A 20,156-nucleotide genomic window follows, 5' to 3' on the forward strand; every position below is an offset into this window, starting at 1 on the left:
TCACAATGCCCACATGATGGCGCCATTTATTGGTGGATCCTATATTGCAAAACCGATATCCAATTATGGAAAAAATGCTTAAATATCAGGGAAAATATCAGTAAAACTGATTATCGGTTCCATCTCTAGTTATAAAACGCATGAATCTTACATAAAAATACATTTTGTAATAGATCCATTTGCACTTATACTTATTGTACTAGATTCACTTGCACAGCAGGTATTTATTTTCTTAAATCGTGTCTTCACTTGACTGTCAGATGTTCTTCTCTCATTGTGTGTGTAGGTGTTTTATTATGGAGGACAGAGGCTACCTGGTGGCCCACCCCACCTTGATCGACCCTAAAGGCCACGCTCCAGCAGAGCAGCAACATATTACTCATAAGGTACACATTCACACACTGCCGTTCTGATTGACTGCTCAGAAGTGAGATGCAGATTTGTGTCTGTTCTGGGAATAAACTGCACACATGTTTATATATTTCAAACTTTTTTAATCTTCTTTTTTTTTCCCCCCCTGTGTCTGATTTGCAAAGAAAGTCTGAAAGTTTATTTATCTATTTTTTTTGCAGGAGCCCTTAGTGGCAAACGATATTCTTAACCACCCAAACTTTGTGAAGAAGAAGCTGTGTAACAGTTTCAGTGATCGCACAGTGCAACGCTTCTACAAGTTTAATACCAGCATTGTGGTAAGTGCAAGACACTTCTGTACTTTTATTTTATGTTCATTTGCATTGCTTTCACAGCTAAATACGGCACAATGCAAGAATGAATTTCAGTAGAATTAGCAATAAACAGTATACAACTTTTTTTTTTTTTTCTCAAAATCAGGCAGGTGGGTGGATTGCCCAGTGTAAATTGCCCCTAGATCTGGGTGTTTGTGTGTGAATGTGTTAGCATGGTGTCCAGTCTTCTTCAGGCTCCTGATCCACTGCCAGCCTGACCAGTGCTTACTGAAAATGAATGAATGTGTGAAATTGATATCTATATGACTATATTCCACACATTTTTGTGCTGAGGTGATTTAAATTCTTTTCTTGAGTAATAGTAGTAGATTATGTTTATGTTATAGATGAAATAAGGAAGGATAAAACTGTGCAGCTCTTCACACAACGATGCGGATCCGGTTCTTCCAGTGTAGCATAGACCAAACTCCCATTTTCATTTACACTTCTGTCCAGTAGTGTCATACCGCCATCTGGTGGCACACAGTGTAATAGCGTCAGTTGTCAATAATATAATCAAAAATCTTTGCACTGTCTCAAAAAAATACACTGTCGTTCAAAAGTTTGTGGATACTTGACAGAAATGTTTCTCATGATCTTAAAAATCTTTTGATCTGAAGGTGTGTGATTAAATGTTTGAAATCGGTGTTAAATCAGACAAAGATATAATTGCGCCAACGTATTAATTTCTTTCATTAGAAAACTAACATTTTATTTACAAAAAATATTTTTTAAACAGATGACTTGGAGCAAAATATTCCGAAAAGCAGACGATAAGTGTCCAGTGTTGGTGGGAACTCCTTTAATACTGTTTAAAAAGCATCTCAGGGAAATTCCTCAAGAAATTGGTTCAGAAAATGCCAAGAATACTTTTCTGGAAATTCTAGGCAAAATGGGCGTCTACTTTGAAGATGCTAAAATACTAAATTATTTTGATTTATTTTGGATTTTTTTATCACAACATAATTCCCATAGTTCCATTTGTATTACTCCAGAGTTTTGATGACTTTATTATTATTATTATTATTATTATTATTATTATTATAAAATGTGAGTGGGGGGAAAAACAAAAATAAAGAATGAGTGTTTCTAAACCGGTATATTTTGACCGGTATTGTATAAAAACGTATTTGCTGTGTAGTAATACTCTCCAGAAGTGTGAATCATGTTAATGTTCGGTTGACTCTGATGCGTATTCAGAAATCCTGTATGTTTGTGCCGGTGTTTGACATTGTGTGATTGTTGTGTGATTTTCCAGGGCGATCTGACGAACCTGGTTCACGGCAGTCACTGCTCAAAGTACAGGCTCACTCGTATACCAGGAACCAACGCGTTCGCCGGCATCGTGAACGAGACGTGCGATTCACTGGCCTTCTGCGCCTGCAGCACCGTGGACCGCCTCTGCTTAAACTGCCACAGGTGCCTTTTTCATCATGCGTTTTTTCCACAGTGCTTCAACCTGTCTACGTAATTATTCATTTGTAATCTGGAATAAATATTCTAGTTTTGAAACGAGATTTATAACGCTCCTTGTTTTTTTCCTGTTTTTCTCCTCAGAATGGAGCAGAATGAGTGTGAGTGTCCATGTGAATGCCCTCTGGAGGTGAATGAATGTACAGGCAATCTCACTAATGCAGAAAACAGGTAAATCCTCACAGATCTGCTTTTACGCACCGGAGGAAATATATACTCTCGAGCTTTTCTTATAATTCCGATTAAACTCTTTCAGCTTTGCGTTATTCTCATGAATGTGTCCCAAATTGTGTACTATGACCTTGAAGGCTGCTTAAAAGGATTTACTGTGTGGATCTGTAGGATTTGTACTTGTCTAGAGCATTACAGGCATTTTGTGGCAGGCATTTTTCATATGCATGTGCATAGTTAAGTCACATATGTAAAATGAGGTTTCTGTGCATTATAGTTATAGGATAAAGGTGACTATTTTAACAGAACAGCTACCATGTCATGTGGACTAATAGACATCTATAGTCTTTCATTTTCTTGTTGGTCACTTTGAGTAAATCCCCATCCATCTGTATCCTTGAGCTGAAGAGTTTTCCTCTACGCACAGAGCTGGTAATGGACCATCTGTCAGATTGCAAATCCCTACAGAGAAATCCTTTAGACTTCATGGTTTTGTGTGGAGATGTGATTGTTGAACTCTTTGTAATCTCAGTCATCACACTACAGTTATATACTTGTGTGTTCAGGAATCCAAGCTGTGATGTACACCAAGAGCCCTTGTCTATGACAGTGATTGAGTCCAGTTTGCAGGACACTTTGCCTCAGTGCATCAACACTCGATGTAGCCAGCGCTTCACCAGCAGGTCAGTCTTCTCATCCCATAGCCGGAGACCAGAGTCTATGTCCAGCCCACACACACACACACACACACACACACACACAGACACACACACACACACACACACAAACTATTTTCACAGACAAGGTGACAGCTGGTGCCGGTGCCGTTTCCACCACTAAAGAGACGGTTCTTGGCTGGAAAAAAATTTGATTCGGTTCCATCGCCAAAGTACTGCTGGTCTGGAACCAAGAGCCAGTGACACCATGGGCTTGAAGGCAATGTAGATTTGTCGCCATGGCAACTCCAGCAATTTATCTTTTAAAATAAGACACAAATCTGTGAATCCTGGTGGTGACTCATGCCTGTGACTGTGTAATTGGTGCTAGTGTCTTTTGTGTTCTTGTATTAATAACGAAATGCTTCATTTTTTTTCGTTTTCTCGTTTTGCCACTATGTTTGTTGTGCACTTTGCAACCGTGTTCATTTGAACTTCATGTGTGTATTCCTGCAGCGACTGCTTCGGCGTGTTGGACTGCGAGTGGTGTGTGGTGGACAGTGACGGAAAGACACAGCTGGATAAACCTTACTGTGCTCTACAGAAGGAGTGTTTTGGGGGAATCGTAGGTGCCAAGAGTCCTTATGTGGACGGCATGGGTCTTTTAGGTGAGCTTACACATCCTTTAACCCTTTAGACGGTCTGGGAATTTCATTAGGAATTTTTGTTTTCTTTATAAGATTATTGTTAATGGTTAAATAAAAGTTTATACAGCAATGTTACTTTATGTTTTATGGTGTTTAAGATGAACACCAGATGAACCCCTCAAAAATTGGGGTGTATTTTGGATTAAAAATTCCACAAATTCACATTTACACAGCTTAACACCCTTTAGACCTATTAAACTCCTTTCTTCCTGCCATTCTTTTTCAGACGAAGAAGTGGCGTCTCTTAACATGATTAAGAGTGCACCCGTGGGTCCAGTAGCAGGAGGTATTATGGGCTGCATCATGGTGTTGGTTTTGGTTGTGTACGCCTACAGGCACCAGATCCACCGCCGCAGTCATCAGCACATGTCACCCCTGGCAGCGCAGGGTGAGTCTGATTGGATACACACAAATGTGCCAACGCAAAGGCCTAGGACGGAATGTCAAGGCCAGTCGAAAAGAAAAAATAAGCCAAAATGCTGTCAAAGGGACTTTGGTTCAAAATCTACACATCCATTTCCTGTGAAAATGCTATTGAGGTTTATTATATAACTCCGACGTAGTTTTAAATCGAAAACGCTGGTATTAATTTGATGTTAAAGTCAAAGCAGAGGAAAACAGTTGAGACATTTTGAGTTTAAATAGTACACAGATATTTTTTTTTCTTTCATATTTTCCAGTTCGCAGTGATCTCTGGGCTTTTGGGCAACTTGCCTGCGTCTGGCAGTTAATATCCTGTGAAAAGTAATTTAAAGTGTATGCAGTGCCAAGACAATCATTTTATGAATTATTAATACATAGTCAATTTTGTAAAGCTGTAACTTGGCTTGTAACACAATGCTGTGACATTTATTTACACATTCAGTTTATACTTTACATCTCACTTTACAGGTAAGAGTTTTGTTTTTTTTTTAGCTCCACCTGTTCACCTCTGTGGAGCTGTTTACACCCTTCAAAACATAATTATTATCTAATAATTATCTGCTTTTTGGGTGGAACCAAGGATCTGTAAGCTGTAAGCCACTAATATTGGCACCCTTGATTTAAATATGAGCAAAGAAGGCTGTGAAAATTTGTCTTTTTTGTTTAAGCTTTTGATCTTTTGTTTAAAAAAAAAAAATCACAAAAATACTCTACTCTCATGGATATCAAACAGTTTCAAACACGTCGGTTTATCAAAAAATGTTTGTTAGATATAGGTGGGCAACAATTATTGGCACTCTTATGAATTCATATGAAAAAATATATTTGAAGTATATTCTCATTTATATTTATTTATTTGTGCAACCATGGCTTGCTCCTGTTTCACAGGGGTATAAATTTGAGGTAACACATAGGCCAAATTCCCTTAGTTATTCATAACAAGGAATATAGCTGTGATGTGTGGCAAAAGGTTGTTGAGCTTCACAAAATGGGAAGTGTCTATAAGAAAATAGCACAGGCATTGAAAATGCCCATTTCCACCATCAGGGCAATAATTAAGAAGTTCCAGTCAACTGGAAATGTTATGAATCAACCTGGAATTGGACGTGTGTCTATATTCTCTCGATGCACTGTGAAGAGGATGGTTCGAGTGGCCAAAAAAATCTCCAAGGATCACAGCTGGAGAATTGCAGAAGTTGGTTGGGTCTGAGGGTCAGAAAGTCTCCAAAACTACACTCTGAAGTCACCTACATCACCACAAGTTGTTTGGAAGGATTTCAGGACAAAAATGCCTCTACTCTCATCCAAAAGCAAACTCTACTGGAACTTCAAATGGGATCGGGTTCTATGGTCAGATGAAACCAAAATAGAGCTTTTTGGCAATAGACACCAGAGGTGGTTTTGGCGCACACAGAGAGGGTAGCCTTAAGGAAAAGTACCTCATGCCTACGGTTAAATATGGTGGTGGCTCTTTAATGTTTTGGGGCTATTTTTCTCCCAGAGGATCCGGACATTTTGTTAGGATACATGGCATCATGGACTCTGTCAAATATCAACAGATATTAAATGAAAACCTGACTGCATCAAAATCAACACAAAAATGGTTTACTCCCCACAAAATCAAGGTCGTGCCATGGCCATCCCAGTCCCCTGACTTGAAACCCAAAGAAAACCTGTTTGGTGAACTGAAGAGGAGAGTCCACCAGTGTGGACCTCGAAATTTGGAGAATCTGGAATGATCTCAGATCCCTTGCCATGTATTCTCCAACCTCATCAGGCATTACAGGAGAAGACTCAGAGCTGTTATCTTAGCAAAGGGAGGTAGCACAAAGTATCGACTAAAAGGGTGCCAATAATTGTTGCACACCTATATTTAACAAAGATATTTTTGATAAACCTGTGCTGTGTTTGAAATTGTTTGAGATCCATGAGAGCAGAGTATTTTTGTGATTTTTATTTTATTTTATTTTATTTAACAAAAGATGAAAAGGTTAAAGAATGAAGACAATATTTCACAGCTTTCTTTGCTCATATTTACCAAGGGTGCCAATATTAGTGGAAGGCATGGTATATTTGGTTTGATAATTGCAACATGAACATTGTTAGGTTGGAAATTGGGACTTGTAGATTGTGAGCTAATGTGAGGGTTGTATTTGCAACACTTGGGACATCACAGTTTCAGCTCTGAGTCTTGATCTCATCATTGCCTTTATGTAAAGTTACTATTGAAAGCGAATTGCTTGCTTTCAACCAGCACTGTTTTTCTTACAACTTCTCCGGTGAGTGTCCAAGGTCCATTGGACCAAGACATTTATTTATTTATTTATTTATTTTATAGCTTTCCATGATATTAACAGTCTTAACTACTTCTGTCTAGAAGAATATTGTGGTCTATAACATTGAAACCTGCACTAAGGAAACACAATCATGATTGGATGCCAGTAGTAGGTCATTTACTACTTTAACCAGCGCATTCTCAGTACTGTGAAAAAAAACTTTTTTGATTATTGGTCAGAAATACAGCAACAGAAAAGCTAAACAAACTTTTGGCAACTATACAACTATATATTGCTTGAAAGCCAGCCAAGAATACCTCCTCACTCAGGCTGATTTGGTCCACACTTGAACGCAATTGCTATGTTCAGACCTGCCTAAATGAACTGCACCAAGGGAGTAACATACCAGGGTTCGATTAAACAGATATTAAACACTGTTTATGTGAAAGCAGCCTTAATTTGATCATCTCTGTAGCTTACATTCAGTTCCATCCATTAAGACCTTCTGTAAAGGCTACAGGGGGTGTAAAGTACGTTAGCCGTAATTTTCTCGTTGTAAAATTAAGACAATTATATTATCAATTGTCTTGTTTGTTAACAACTGCCCAATTGTCACCTGTCTCTCATCCACTGTTACATGCATAGAAAGCGGTTGATGAACTAAAAGCCGGCTATTTAACACCGCAACCTTTTCAAATTAGAATCCGTGACCCTTTAATCTAATGCTATTATAAAGAGAGATTAACCGGGGCAGAAAGAAATTAAAATCATTTTCTGGGGCTAATCCTCTCTCTGCAACCTTTGGAACTCTCTTCCTCTCGATCTTAGGGAAGCTCAGACCTTTGGCATTTTTAAAGCTCAACTTAAGACTTACTTTTTTTAAACTTGCATTTGACTGCTGATGTCTACTTTATTATTATTATTATTGTTGTTGTTGTTAATTTTTTTTTTTAATTGTGTGTACTGCTTATTTTGTGTCCAGCGCTTTGAGAAGCTGCTTTTAAAGGCGCTTTATAAAATAAAGTTTATTATTATTATTATTATTATTATTATTATTACTTTCCTTTGCTCTGTCACAGGTTGTGTTGTGTCTGCAAAATTTGTGTGGTTTGCCAAAGGATAGCAGAAACACACAGATGTGTATTTCTGCAGTGTTTTATCAAAAATTCCAGATCCCATTGTGATTGTAATTGCTCTCGTTATAAGTTTTTATAATTGCCTGTTTCGTTACTCTAGCAGTCTGTAATTTAATCAGCCAGTGCGATAGTGTCATCTGTCATGTATGAAAATAAACAGTGTATGAAAAGGTGATCAAAACCTGTGCATCTTGTGGAAGTGCCACGGAAGAGAAATGTGTTGGTATCAGCAGTTTCTCTTTGCTCACTGACTCACTCTCTCCTGCTTAATCCACAGAAATGTCAGTGCGGATGTCCAACTTGGACAACGAGCGTGATGAACGGGATGATGACAGTCATGAAGATAGAGGAATAAGTAGGGGCTTTATTCTCTGCTTTCGTTACAATAAAACATTAACGTTGTGATTCTGTAAACTGAACCCTTTTTAAAATTCCTTAAAATGCTTCATAGGGTTATTCGTGTGCATGAGATCTGTCCTAACACTTCGACCAGTGTGTGACGTTTCACATCTTTTTTTTTTTTTTTTCCCAACCCTCCGTACAGTCAGTAACACACGCTTCATCGCTGCCGTCATCGAGAGACACACACACAGTCCTGAGCGCAGACGGCGGTACTGGGGACGATCAGGAACAGAAAGCGACCATGGTAATGACTCAGTAGAAATATTCAATAAAAGTTCATATGTTCATATTAAATTTATGACTAGAAAATGTTTTACATTTGTAGCACAGCGCTGGTGAATTTACAGTTTCGATTGGTCAGATGATGTTGATTAATTTTCATTATTAAAGCTCTGACAGTCGTACAAATAGGTTTATATTAATGTGCTCATTCTATATTGTCGTGGGGTTTTTTTTTAGTAACAAATTACACAGGAATTGAAGGACACCCTATGGAAATTTTTGGTTTTTTGATATATTTGGACAAGCAAACATTTGATCCTGTTTGAAACAGGGCCTATTAATAAAGTTGATACGCTCTATGAAGTGACACATGAAATTGGCATTTTGTAGTAATTTTCACAATTTAAATTAACAAAAAAACAGTTCAGTCACATGGAAATAGTAAGTACAGCCCAACATTTATCACACCTTCAAATCCATAAAATTATAATCAGACGTTGAAGATTGTGTGCCAGTGATTAGAAGCTGCTTAGGGAGTGCAGGTGGAACCGGTCTTATTTATACTCCTCTCATATCTAGTGTCTGGTGTTCCCTTTGTTATTGAGCTGTGTGGTGTCGTCATGCCAAGCTCTAAAGAGATCCGTAAGACCTTCAGGAAAAAAGATTGTGGAGTCTGGCAAGGGATTTAAAAAGATCTCCAAATTATTTGAAATACATGATTCCACTGTAAGGAAAATCATCACAGTGACACAGATTTTAAGCGACTGCCAAACTGGCCGTCCCAGCAAATTCATCCCAAGAGCAGACCATCTGATGCTAAAAGACGTCTCCAAGAACCCCAAAATTTCATCACAGGATCTGCTAGTAAGTCTTTCAACTGTTGGTATCAAAGTGCATGCTTCTACAATCAGAGAGAGATTGCACTGATTTGACCTGCATGGGAGGCGTGTCAGGAAAAAGCCTGTGCAAGATTACAGTTTGCCAATGAGCATATAGGCAAAGACCAGGACTTTTGGAATAATGTGCTCTGGACAGACGAATCAAAGATAGAGTTGTTTGGCCGCAGTAACAGCAGACATGTTATGGTTTAGGGTTGCTTCACTGACTCAGGGACTGGACTGCATGCATTCATTGATTCAACTATGAATTCTGCATCATATCAAAGAGTGCTTGAAGATAATGTGAGGCCATCTGTCTGAAAGAACTGAAAGTGGATCTTTCAACAGGATAATGATCCTAAGCACACAAGCAAATCCACCAAGGTATGGCTCAAAAAGAAGAAATGGAGGGTTATGGAACGGCCTAGACACAGCCCGGATTTGAATCCCATTGAAATGTTGTGGTGGGATTTGAAACCGGCAGAACATGCAAGAAAACCCTCAAATATCTTGAAACTGAAAGAATATCGCATTGAAGAGTGGTCAAAAATTCCAGCAAGCCTGGTGGACAATTATACAAAACGCCTACAAGAAGTTATTTCTGCTAAAGGGGGCAATACTAGCATCTGAGGCCAAGGGTGTACTTACTTTTCCCACAGAAGAACATCACATCTATTGATATTGATGTTGAATAAATGATTGAAAAGGCTCGTTTTCCTTGTGGTTTTGTTCAGGTATATCAACTTTATTAATAGGCACTGTTTCAAATTTTTGCTTGTCCAAATATGGCAAAAAACCCAACAATTTCCATGGGGTGTACTTATTTTTTCACATGATTGTATGTAATCTTTGATCTGGTGACGTTTTCTCTGAGGAGACACATATTTAAATTTTTTTGAAGGAAAATCTTCAGGCCAGAGCACTGTGCGGTTTCTCCCTGACATGACAAACTGTTGTTTTGTTTTTTTTTGTCTCTCTCAGAGAGAGAGGGAAAAGACGCTGGTGTAAGAACGACTGTTTACAGCTGCGATTCTGTGTAGTGTGTTTACTTCCTTTCACTAATCCTGTTGCCTATAATGGTATTCTATGTAGTGTCAGAGTGTAGGGGACAGTGAGCCGGGAACTATTCAGAACACAGCACAGGAACTGTGTAGGTTTAGTTCAAGAGAACTCTTTAGTTCCTCACAGGGTTGAGGAACGTCATAGAAACCACAGCCGCAGACATTCCCAGTGCCGATATATTTTATAAAAATGCAAAAAAAAACAAAAAAACTGCTATGTACTGACAGAGACAGAGCGAAGACGAGCTTAATCGTAGCGTTTTGTCCACGCTGGACGTGTCATGATGTCTTTGCCCATTAAAAAGTAAAAGTAATCACTACGTCTCCTCCAGTTCCCTCAGGTTGGTATAAAAGCATTGCCTCTTGCTGCATCCAGGCCTTGTTTTTAACATGCAGTCGAAAACCACTCAGAGTGTTTACAAGCCTAACAGGAAGAAAAAAAAACACACCAACTCCGTTCCACACGGAGAGGGGAAGAGTTGAACAAGCAGAGAGAAAGATACGGATATCTACGAAGCGAAAGAGAAAAAGGGAGCTTAGAGCAACAGAGCAAACTTTTCTGTATTTTTAAACAGCTCAGCCAAAGGTCGCCTCCCACTAGCTATTCACTCATCTAGCTCAAGGGGTCGAATCGATTCGGCTTTTCACAGTGAGCTCTGACTCACTCCTGCACCACCAACACACTGTTCTAATATTCGCCTGCAGCTCTGTATCTAACTAACTGTTGCCTATAGAATTTTCCCGAACCTTTTTGACCCGGGATTAGTCGTCTCCTTCAGAGCGCAGGTGCATCTTCTATCAGCGGAGTTGTTTTTCCAGTTTGCCTTGCAGCGTCTGGCTGAACTTCATCTTTCTGAGATGTTAGCAATCATTCATGTCTCGCTTTCCTGAGCTGCTTGAGCTCATGTCGCACCCAGGGCAATGTCTTGCCAGGATTGTGGCCTATTTATAATGACAATTTTACAAATCCAGTAATGAGTATGTATCAGTGACGAGGCTGAATCTCTGAATCGAGATCAGATCTAATTTCCGACTGAATTCATTGTTGAATGTATACTGTGATGTCATGTAATGCTGACTGACACGCATCGGTGTCGGACATTTAGATACAGTTCGGTTACATTTCTCGTGCATGTGCATTAGAAAACGAGTGATATGATCGCCTATTGCTTTGTCACGTTGTGGTAGGAATGTGGGGTTACATCAATCTGGATTTTTCTGAAAAGACACGAGGAGAAAACCTTGAGAGGAACCAGATTCAAAAGGAAACCCACCCACTTCTAGGTCTAGGATTAAAAATCATTACATTGTACAGGTGCGGAAGTGTAAAGACATGAGTATATTGTGAATAGGAATCCTGGGATGAGCACAGGACATTCTTTATGATGTCACAGGTACAAGTCTAAAAGAGTTATGGGCATAAACTGACCGTCGCCAATCGGTACAATACCAGTATAAAGACCCAATTTGATTTAGAGTCCGATAAATCACATTGTGTGCAATCTTAGGAGTCCGAATCATTTCAGTAGCCTCTCGGTATCAGAGAGCGAACTCCTGGACAGCATCCCAGCTGGTGTTGGACCAGTGCAGAGATTTAACCCTCTTACCCCTAAGTTCCCACAGTATTATGTCCCATAACCCTATATTCCCCAGAGAAACAGCACGCCAACCCTGAGTTCCTGGGCCAAAATCAACATTTGAATTTTAACATTTTTAGGCCTTGAAACAACTTATAATAATGTATTTGTGTAATATTACTTTGAAAATGAAGCAGTTCAGTGTTTTTACTAAACTTAGAGCACAATTCTTAACTAGAGAATTACGAAAAAATGCTCGCTAAAATCCTTCTACTCATTTAGAAGTACCATACGAACATCAGCGTGGTCAATGCCTTTGAATAAATTCAAGTAAATAATAAATAAATAAATGCATTTTAGCGCAAAAGTCAAGTTTCTGGTGATAATCAGACCAGCAGGTAGTGTTTTCACGAATGCACAGAGATGGTCAGGTTATGACTCCAGACCCCTACAGTGTCATTCGCACTGGTTGATGCTGAAGATGAAGACGGATCAGGGTCTGAATCAGGAGAGTTTGCATCTCTATCAGTTTCGGTTTCGGTTTCACCATCGCCTGAACTTTCACTGCTGTCACTATCTAGAATCCTCGCTCTCGCCTGTGTAACTGTATGTTTTCCTTTTTTTTCTTCACTGTTTTAGATGCACCTGTGTTCACTGTAGGTGTAACTTTAGCTGGAACACGATTAGCTTTTCGCTTTGGCATTTTTAGTTCACTTCTACTAGTACACCAATATTCACGCTTGGATCAGCTTCATCGTGATGCCGGCGTAATAACGTAATCACGTCGTGACGTCATGACGTCATCAACCTTCCGGGTCAAAAAATAATAATTAAATAAGTAAGGAATCATAGCAGAGTAATGCGGGTACACCGGCCTTACGGGGATAACGTTTACACTGTAAATCCTCTATATCGGCCTTACGGGGAATTGGCATAGACGACCAAGCCGGTCTATCGTCCTTACGGGAATAGATCAAAGACGGGCAAGCCGGTTTTTCGGCCATACGGGGTAAGAGGGTTAAAAAAGAAAAGCTACACAATCACACTTGAGAAGAGAGGTGAGAGTAAATTAATGAGGGCTACAGGTGTGTGAGAAGGTTCTCCAAGTCATGCTTAATTACGTTGAAGGATCTTTATAAGCATACTGATTAATCCAGTCATTCTTGCAGGAAACTTGATCATGTGAGCATAAGCAGCTCAACGATGTGCTGTGAACATCTGCTTGGATTGAAATTTGAGATAGTTTGGAGATCTTTTCAAATGGGTGTAACCAATGTGGGACTGAAAGAAAGGTTTATTTTATTTTGATGTTAAGCTGTAGCACCATTAGCTACGTATGAACTATATTACTGTGTGTGTGTGTGTCTAGGCTACAGCACTATGAGTCCTCAAGAGGACAGCGAGAATCCGCCGTGCACCAGTGAGCCCCTCTCAGCAGGAGTGGATGTGGGAAACCATGACGAGGAGCTGGAACTGGACACACCACCCCAGACCGCTGCACTGCTCAGCCACAAGCTCTACCCACACCGGCACACACACACACGCCACCCGCTGCACACACACACACACCACCTGCAGGCGGCAGTCACCGTTCACAGCGTGGACGCCGAGTGCTAAACCCAAAACCCCACCCACAGAGCTCACCTTTTTTTAATGCCACTTCACTCCGAGGCCTGCCTTCATCCTCCACTTCCACTTTGAGCCCTGAAGCCGGACGCTGTGCCCTCCTGAGAGAGCAAAGGGAGAAAAGGGACGGGGCCGAGGCCTCCTGGGGAAATCCTCCTGTGATGAGGAAAGTCTTTTTTTTTTTATCCTGAACTCTTGAACCTTTTAATGGTGCGGAGGCACAGATTTGCACTTGTTTCAAGTGCCACAACACATCTCAAAACAAAACATTTTTTTAAAGAAAAAAAATCAAGCCAGAAGGAATATTTTTTTACTATTTATTTAACTGGAATCAAGGCGGGAACATACAAACGGAGTAAACTTGTAACATGATTAGTTCATCATTAGGAGGCCCTGTCGTGCCGGACTGCAGAGCAATGAGCAGTGGGGCATCACACACATTACTGTGAGAATGTACTGTAGCGCAACAAAAATCAGATACGGATGGGCATAAGTGGCTACGCTGAACATTGGACAGAAAGCGCAAAAAAAAAAAAAAAACTCCAGAGAGCACACCAGCCATCTGTGAGTGGAGGCAGAAATGTGTTGCTTCTCTGAATCTATTCATTCGCTGCATGGTTTGTTCCAAGCCTGTTATTTTACGATAGAGGAAGAGATCCTTCAGAAACTGTCATGTTGCAAAGGATCTCCAAGATTTAAGCGTTTCACCTCAACTGACATTTTTAAAGTAACCTCAAGATGCTGAGATGTACCACTGTGTGTATAAACCTTTCTTATTATATCCCTATTCGGGCCTGATCAACCATTTTATCTGGACTGATTGGGTTATTTTTTACAAATAGCTCAGCATCGATCAGTATTTTTCAATTTCCCTGATGGAAAACAGAGATATCAGAATCCCGCACTTCCATCAAATTGCCCATCTTAATCCAAATGTTGCCTTTGTGCTTATATGATTTTAGAGTGATTTATTCCTATTGTTTCCAGATTGGAAAAAAAATTATACCATGTATATACATTTGACCTTTAACAAAGTAGCTTATAAACGAGTTCACTCCTCAGCGTTCGCGTCCGTGTCAGAAGTTTTATTGTGTCTGTATTTACTTATTCATAAAGCTGAGCTCATGAGTGATATGTGATGCCGGTGTAAAAAGGGAGGAATAATTAGCACATAATTGCATTTTCCACAATCCAAAAAAAAAAAAAAAAAAAACAGATCAGTAATAATTCATCTGTCAAAGTCTCCTGTGCAGACAATCCGTTCTTGAAAACTGTATATGTATGTTTCTTTTTTGTTTTGTTTTTTTTAAAGCAGGAAAGATGATTAATGCAGTCTCCGCCCATTTGGAAAAACTTGAAGCAACTTTACAAAATCACCAAAAATAGGTAATAAATACAGTATGAATAATAACACTTCTTTGACGTTTTCATGAAGAGTGTATCATTATGGATATGATGGAGTTTTGCTGCATTGACCCAGTAGAAATCAGGAAGTGAAAACCTAGTCATTGAAAACCTAGAATTAGGAGGTTCGAATGTTGGAACCTCAGAATGTTGGAATGTTGGAGGTCAGAATGTTGGAGCTTGGGTTTATATCAAAGATCAGGAATGAGAAATTGTCCCATAAAGAGATCAGAAAATGGTTAGACCTTTGCATTTTGAGGGCAGTGGTGGTTAAGGCTCTGGGTTACTGATCGGAAGGTCGGGGGTTCAAGCCCCAGCACTGCCAATCTGCCACTGTTGGGCCCTTGAGCAAGGCCCTTAACCCTCTCTGCTCCAGGGGCACTGTATCATGACTGACCCTGCGCTCTGACCCCGACTTCTTGACATGCTGGGGTATGCGAAGAAAAGAATTTCACTGTGCTGTAATGTATACGTGACCAATAGAGACTCATTATCATTATTTTATGATATTATGAGTCGGTAGAGAGAATGACACATGAGAAATGTTTTCGTCCATATAGCCATACACCCATTATTTCAATGCCACAGGTTAATTAACAGGAAACACTAATGCATATATTTCTCCACAGTATTAAACGCAAAAGGAAAGTATGATGGATGAAGTATCTACGGTCGCTGACACGTCAATCTCGAAAATCTCTTATCCAGAATCTTTTTTGTAAATTCATGCCCCCATACTGTAAATGTATCCCTTAAGCCATATCCACTTCTTCACTAATGTTCCACAAAAACTGGACTGGATGCAGTATGGGGACGATTTCTTTCCTTAGGAGCAATTTGATATCATTCCTCACCTTGGCCACGAATCTTAAACTTTAAAGGTGTGTGTGTATGGAATTGAGTTGAAGATAATAATAATTTGGCTATTTATTAAACCCTTAGAGCTTTTTTGTTCTTGAACGTACCGCCAACAGCGCACGTTACGTCCAGCTTTTATTATCTAAAGGCCTGCTAGTTTTTAATTAAGGTTTGGATTAAACCCATTCGATTCAAGTGGCCAGTCAAATAAGTTAATGGTGGGTTGTTTCCACCACTGTAACAAAAAGATGTTTAGAAACATCACAAACCCCAGGCTATGATTCACATAGCCCTGATACACATTTGGTCATTTAAGGCGTTTAATAGAGCTGTGATTAGACAACATTAGAGCACTAATTTGTGTGATGAAATGTAACAGCATTTCAAAATATTTGCCAAAAAGACACTGCACATGGGGCATGTAATTATGTTCGGTAATTACAATTCATTAGCCGTATCAGGTCCAAGTGGTTTTCTGTGCCCAGCCATAATTTATCTATTGGCTGGAATCTTGACTATAAGAGCGCTCTAAACCAGGGTTATGCAGATCTAAATTTGTAATGTGGCAGTTCTAGAACATTCCTTGCTTAGAAAGGTTTGCGCAAGCAACGAATAGGACCGAATAGCAACAACAGTTAATGTGTAAATATTAACGATTAGTTTAAGGCTATAAATCAGACGTTTGAATGTGATTGTGTATGTTTTGTCTAGTGCCATGGATGCTGATCAGATGAGGAGATGTCTGCTTTGCGCATGCAAAACGAATGCATACTTGCCATGTTGTGAGTTTGTTAATCAGACCATAGATGGTGATTGAAAACTCTCCCCATTTTGACTCGATGACTTTATAGCCCTGTAATCTCTGCTCCAACAAATAAGCCCTCTCCCCCACCCTCCCAGATAAGTTTATCAGCTGAAATACTTCCCCATCTTGACCAGCATCCACCGGTTCACGACCCCGTGATGTAAACATTTTATACGAAGTTGAAACGTCTTGGGTATGTAAGCCTATTTCTCTTTGGGCTGTTCAGGTTTCTGCAGTCATGGGTCATTTCACCAAAAAAAAAAAAAAAAGAAATATATAAATAAAATCCTCCTTGATTTATTTCTCCTGAGCATGTTCTCATATGATCTTTACTGATTCCAGAGGAAATTTACCTTTGTAGTATTTACTGCTGAGCTTGGAGAGAGATCCATTTTTGTTGTTTTGTGGCTGTGATTAAAGCGAACAGTTTAACTGCAAAAACATTTCACACATTTATGATGAGTCGTTTTTTTTAACCTGCTTCCAAATTTAAAAGGCAAATTCATATTCAGCCAAGTATGTTCTCAGGATCATTTATTGGCCTTAAATGTTTTTAACTTTGAAAGGTTATGGAGAGCGCAGATGGTTAAATATGAAGCACAGGACTAAAATTATATTCCTGGATCCAATGCAAGCCTGTTCCATTGTGAGATGATCTCATCTCCCCCCCAACCACTCCCCCACCCCCACCCCGCAGTCACAGGAAGTGGAAATGCTTAGCTTGTATTTGCTCGTAATGTGAGTGATTCTGTCATGGTGCACTGAGTACTTGATTATTTCTTAACCCTTAAGGTACAAACAGGAAAATGTAATTGGTTGTTATTATACACACTGGAAAACATGACAACTTTTCTGGAATTTAATCACTAGTGTTGGTTGTATTACATACAGGTCTTTTATGTAAGATGAAACCGGGGTATCGTTTTAAATACTATGTCCATAAAACCAAATATTCAGAATGGTGTCGCTTAGGATATTACAGATTTTGGGGACTTCTTTCTCGTTATGTGATGTACGTGTTATTTGTTATAAGACTGATTGTGTTGCAAAGTGTTATTTAAGAGGAACATCAGTGATCAGGAGTGGCACTGTAGTGGAGCGGGTAGCGTTACTGCCTGACAGCTTTTAGTCACCAGTTTGATCCAGAGCTCAAGTTACTGCCTGTGTAGAGTTTGGCATGTTCTCCGTAGTGTCTGTGTAAGTTTCCTTCAGGTTCTCTGGTTTCTCCGTTGGTGGACTGTCTACACCGGTGGTCACCAGCCCTGTTTCTTGAGATCTGTCTTCCTGCAGGTTTCATCTCCAACACACCTGTTTTAGTTGATTAAGAACTTACATTATTTTTTGTTACAGTTAAGCTGTGTTTTCTTTTCTAGACACTCAAAGCGTTTTACATAGTATGGGGGTGGGGTCTCCTCAACCACCACTACTACTGTGTAGCATCCACCTGGATGATGCGACGGCAGCCATAGTGTACCTGAACACCCACCACACACCAGCTATTAGTGGAGAACTGAACTGTAGCCAATTCAGAGATGGGGATTATTCCATGGCCATGATGGAGAAGGGCCAGTGGGGAAATTTCACCAGGACACAGGAGTTATTCCCCTACTCTTTACTAGAAGTGTTCTGGGATTTTTAATGACCACAGAGAGTCAGGACTTGGGTTTAACTTCTTATCCCAAAGACCGTGTGGTTTTTACAGTATAGTGTCACTCTACTCGGGCATTAAGCCCCACACAGACCGGTGAGCACCCCCTGCTGGCTTCACTAATACCACTTCCTGCAGCTTCCATCCAGTTACTGGGCAGGCTCAACTCTGCTTAGCTTCAGTGGGAAACCAGGTGAGAACTGCAGGGAGATATGGCTCTGGCAATGATTAGATGTTCAGGTGGCCACGATTATGCCTGGAGCTAAATTCTTAGGGAAGGTAGATCCCCAGGAACAGGGTTGGTGTCCACTGGTCTACACTATATTGCCTCATGATCTGGTGTGTTGCTGCCTCACACCCAGTGTTTCTGGGATCCAGATCCGCCAAGATAAAGTGGTTACTAAAGGTGAATGATAGAATATATGTTCAGGTAATGCAAGACACTAATGAGTCTTAATCTGTTGCTTAACATTTGCCGTGTTTTCATGAGTAGTTCTCAAAATAACACTTAATAACACAAAATATTACTTTGGACAATTTATTCGTTACTGGGGTTCACATTGAAGTGATATTTAAAAATAGTGGTTCTCAAATCAGTTCCCAGGGCCTCCAGACACTTTTTGCAACTCGCATATGGATATAGCAAAAAAAACAAACAAAAAAAACCCACTGGTTTAACCAACTGTCTAAGTGTGTATGTCTATCTTTTCTATTTGTTTTCGTGTTCAGCTCTTTCCATGTCAGCAGAAAGGTGTGTAGAAAAGTGGAGGTTGCTGTCACTTTGTTTCACCCCTCAGAAACCCTTTTAGCAAAATGTTTCCAACATGTACAAAATCTACTTCATATGTAGTCTGACTCTCGGTTATACACATCCACACATCACTGGTTGTTTCTTGCATTCAGAGGTCAGGCGTTTTAATAATAACACTTCTCCAAATTCTTCTGGGAATCAGATAATATTGGAGTAAGCTCTATTTTTATTTCGTTGTATTTCTCAGTTAGTGGAAGAAATTCACAAGTACACGCTCAGAAACGGCGCGTTTTGAACCACTCTAGTAGTACTCTCAAGGAGTCCTTGTACTTTTATCTGGGGGAATAGAAGTATCATTCAGGTACACAGTTGGACTCTGAAGAGTGCTGCCGTTGTACCTCTGAAGTGACGCATTGTTGGTACCTTGCTCTCCTTTTAACACTGTATCTCTCACTTAGTTTTTTTTATTTTTTTAAATCATTTTATCAATTCATTCATTTTTGCTTTTTACTTAAAAAAAAAAAAAAAAAAAAAACTGGTCAATAATAAATAATAAAGTGGTCATGAACACTCCTCTTGGAGATCATTCTTCATTTAGAGTTTAACTCCGAACCAGGAATATTGTCCATTCTGAAATATTGATAGACCTTGAGAAAGAAGTGTCCTTCAGTTTGGAATGACCAACCGACGGTTTTAAAGCACCCTGTGTTAGATTAATCATTCCACACTGTTAGTCCATCTGTTCTTTATTAAATCTTGTTTCTCCAGCATCAGTGCTTTGTTTTGGGGATCCTACCCCCTTCTTTTGGCTGCTTCCATTCCGGGTCGCCAAGGCGGATCACCCATCCGCATATTTTGATTCTGGCACAAGTTTTACACCGGATGCATTTCCTAATGCAGCTGTCCCCATTTTGCAGGCTTGGGACCAGCACTGAGAGTGCACTGGTCCATGCAGCCTTCCAGTAGCTGGGGTTGGTCCCCTGACCCTGAGTCAAACCCGGGCCGCTGTGATGATAACCCCCAGTCCACCCAGTGTCAGTGCTTTGTAATAATTTCCATCTTGGGAAAGTCTTCGAGACGGAGGACTTTACACTTTACATTTTCTCTGTTACATGACAAACTGTGATGGTGTTTTTTTTTTGTTGATTAATTTAGATAAAAAAGAGACTGTTGACATGAAATGTAACTATAAATAGACAAAAATGTATGATGTTCCTTAATTATTAATAATTTTAAAAAAAGTTGTTCAGGTATACGACGGGGACGGGAGACTTCAGGACACGCTGTTACTGGAAGAGCATCATCTTTGCGGTGGTAACAGCATCACACCACCTGGTTGCACGCCCTGATGTTTTAT

General features: G+C 39.8%; 1 protein-coding gene across 1 annotated transcript in view; it reads left to right on the forward strand.

Annotated features, from left to right (window-relative positions):
* cachd1 (cache domain containing 1) overlaps positions 1-14,520 on the forward strand; it is a 99,332-nt gene extending 84,812 nt beyond the window's left edge. Inside the window, exons 18-27 of the mRNA XM_053635765.1 lie at positions 287-386; positions 573-689; positions 1,984-2,144; positions 2,283-2,369; positions 2,936-3,052; positions 3,542-3,693; positions 3,959-4,120; positions 7,845-7,922; positions 8,112-8,213; positions 13,077-14,520. Coding sequence (XP_053491740.1) covers positions 287-386; positions 573-689; positions 1,984-2,144; positions 2,283-2,369; positions 2,936-3,052; positions 3,542-3,693; positions 3,959-4,120; positions 7,845-7,922; positions 8,112-8,213; positions 13,077-13,324 — 1,324 coding nt within the window. The 3' untranslated portion in view covers positions 13,325-14,520. The remainder of the gene's footprint in view (positions 1-286; positions 387-572; positions 690-1,983; positions 2,145-2,282; positions 2,370-2,935; positions 3,053-3,541; positions 3,694-3,958; positions 4,121-7,844; positions 7,923-8,111; positions 8,214-13,076) is intronic.
* Positions 14,521-20,156: the final 5,636 nt, after the last annotated feature.

Source organism: Ictalurus furcatus, chromosome 11, assembly GCF_023375685.1.
Source record: "Ictalurus furcatus strain D&B chromosome 11, Billie_1.0, whole genome shotgun sequence".
In the NCBI taxonomy this organism is placed as follows: Eukaryota; Metazoa; Chordata; class Actinopteri; order Siluriformes; family Ictaluridae; genus Ictalurus; species Ictalurus furcatus.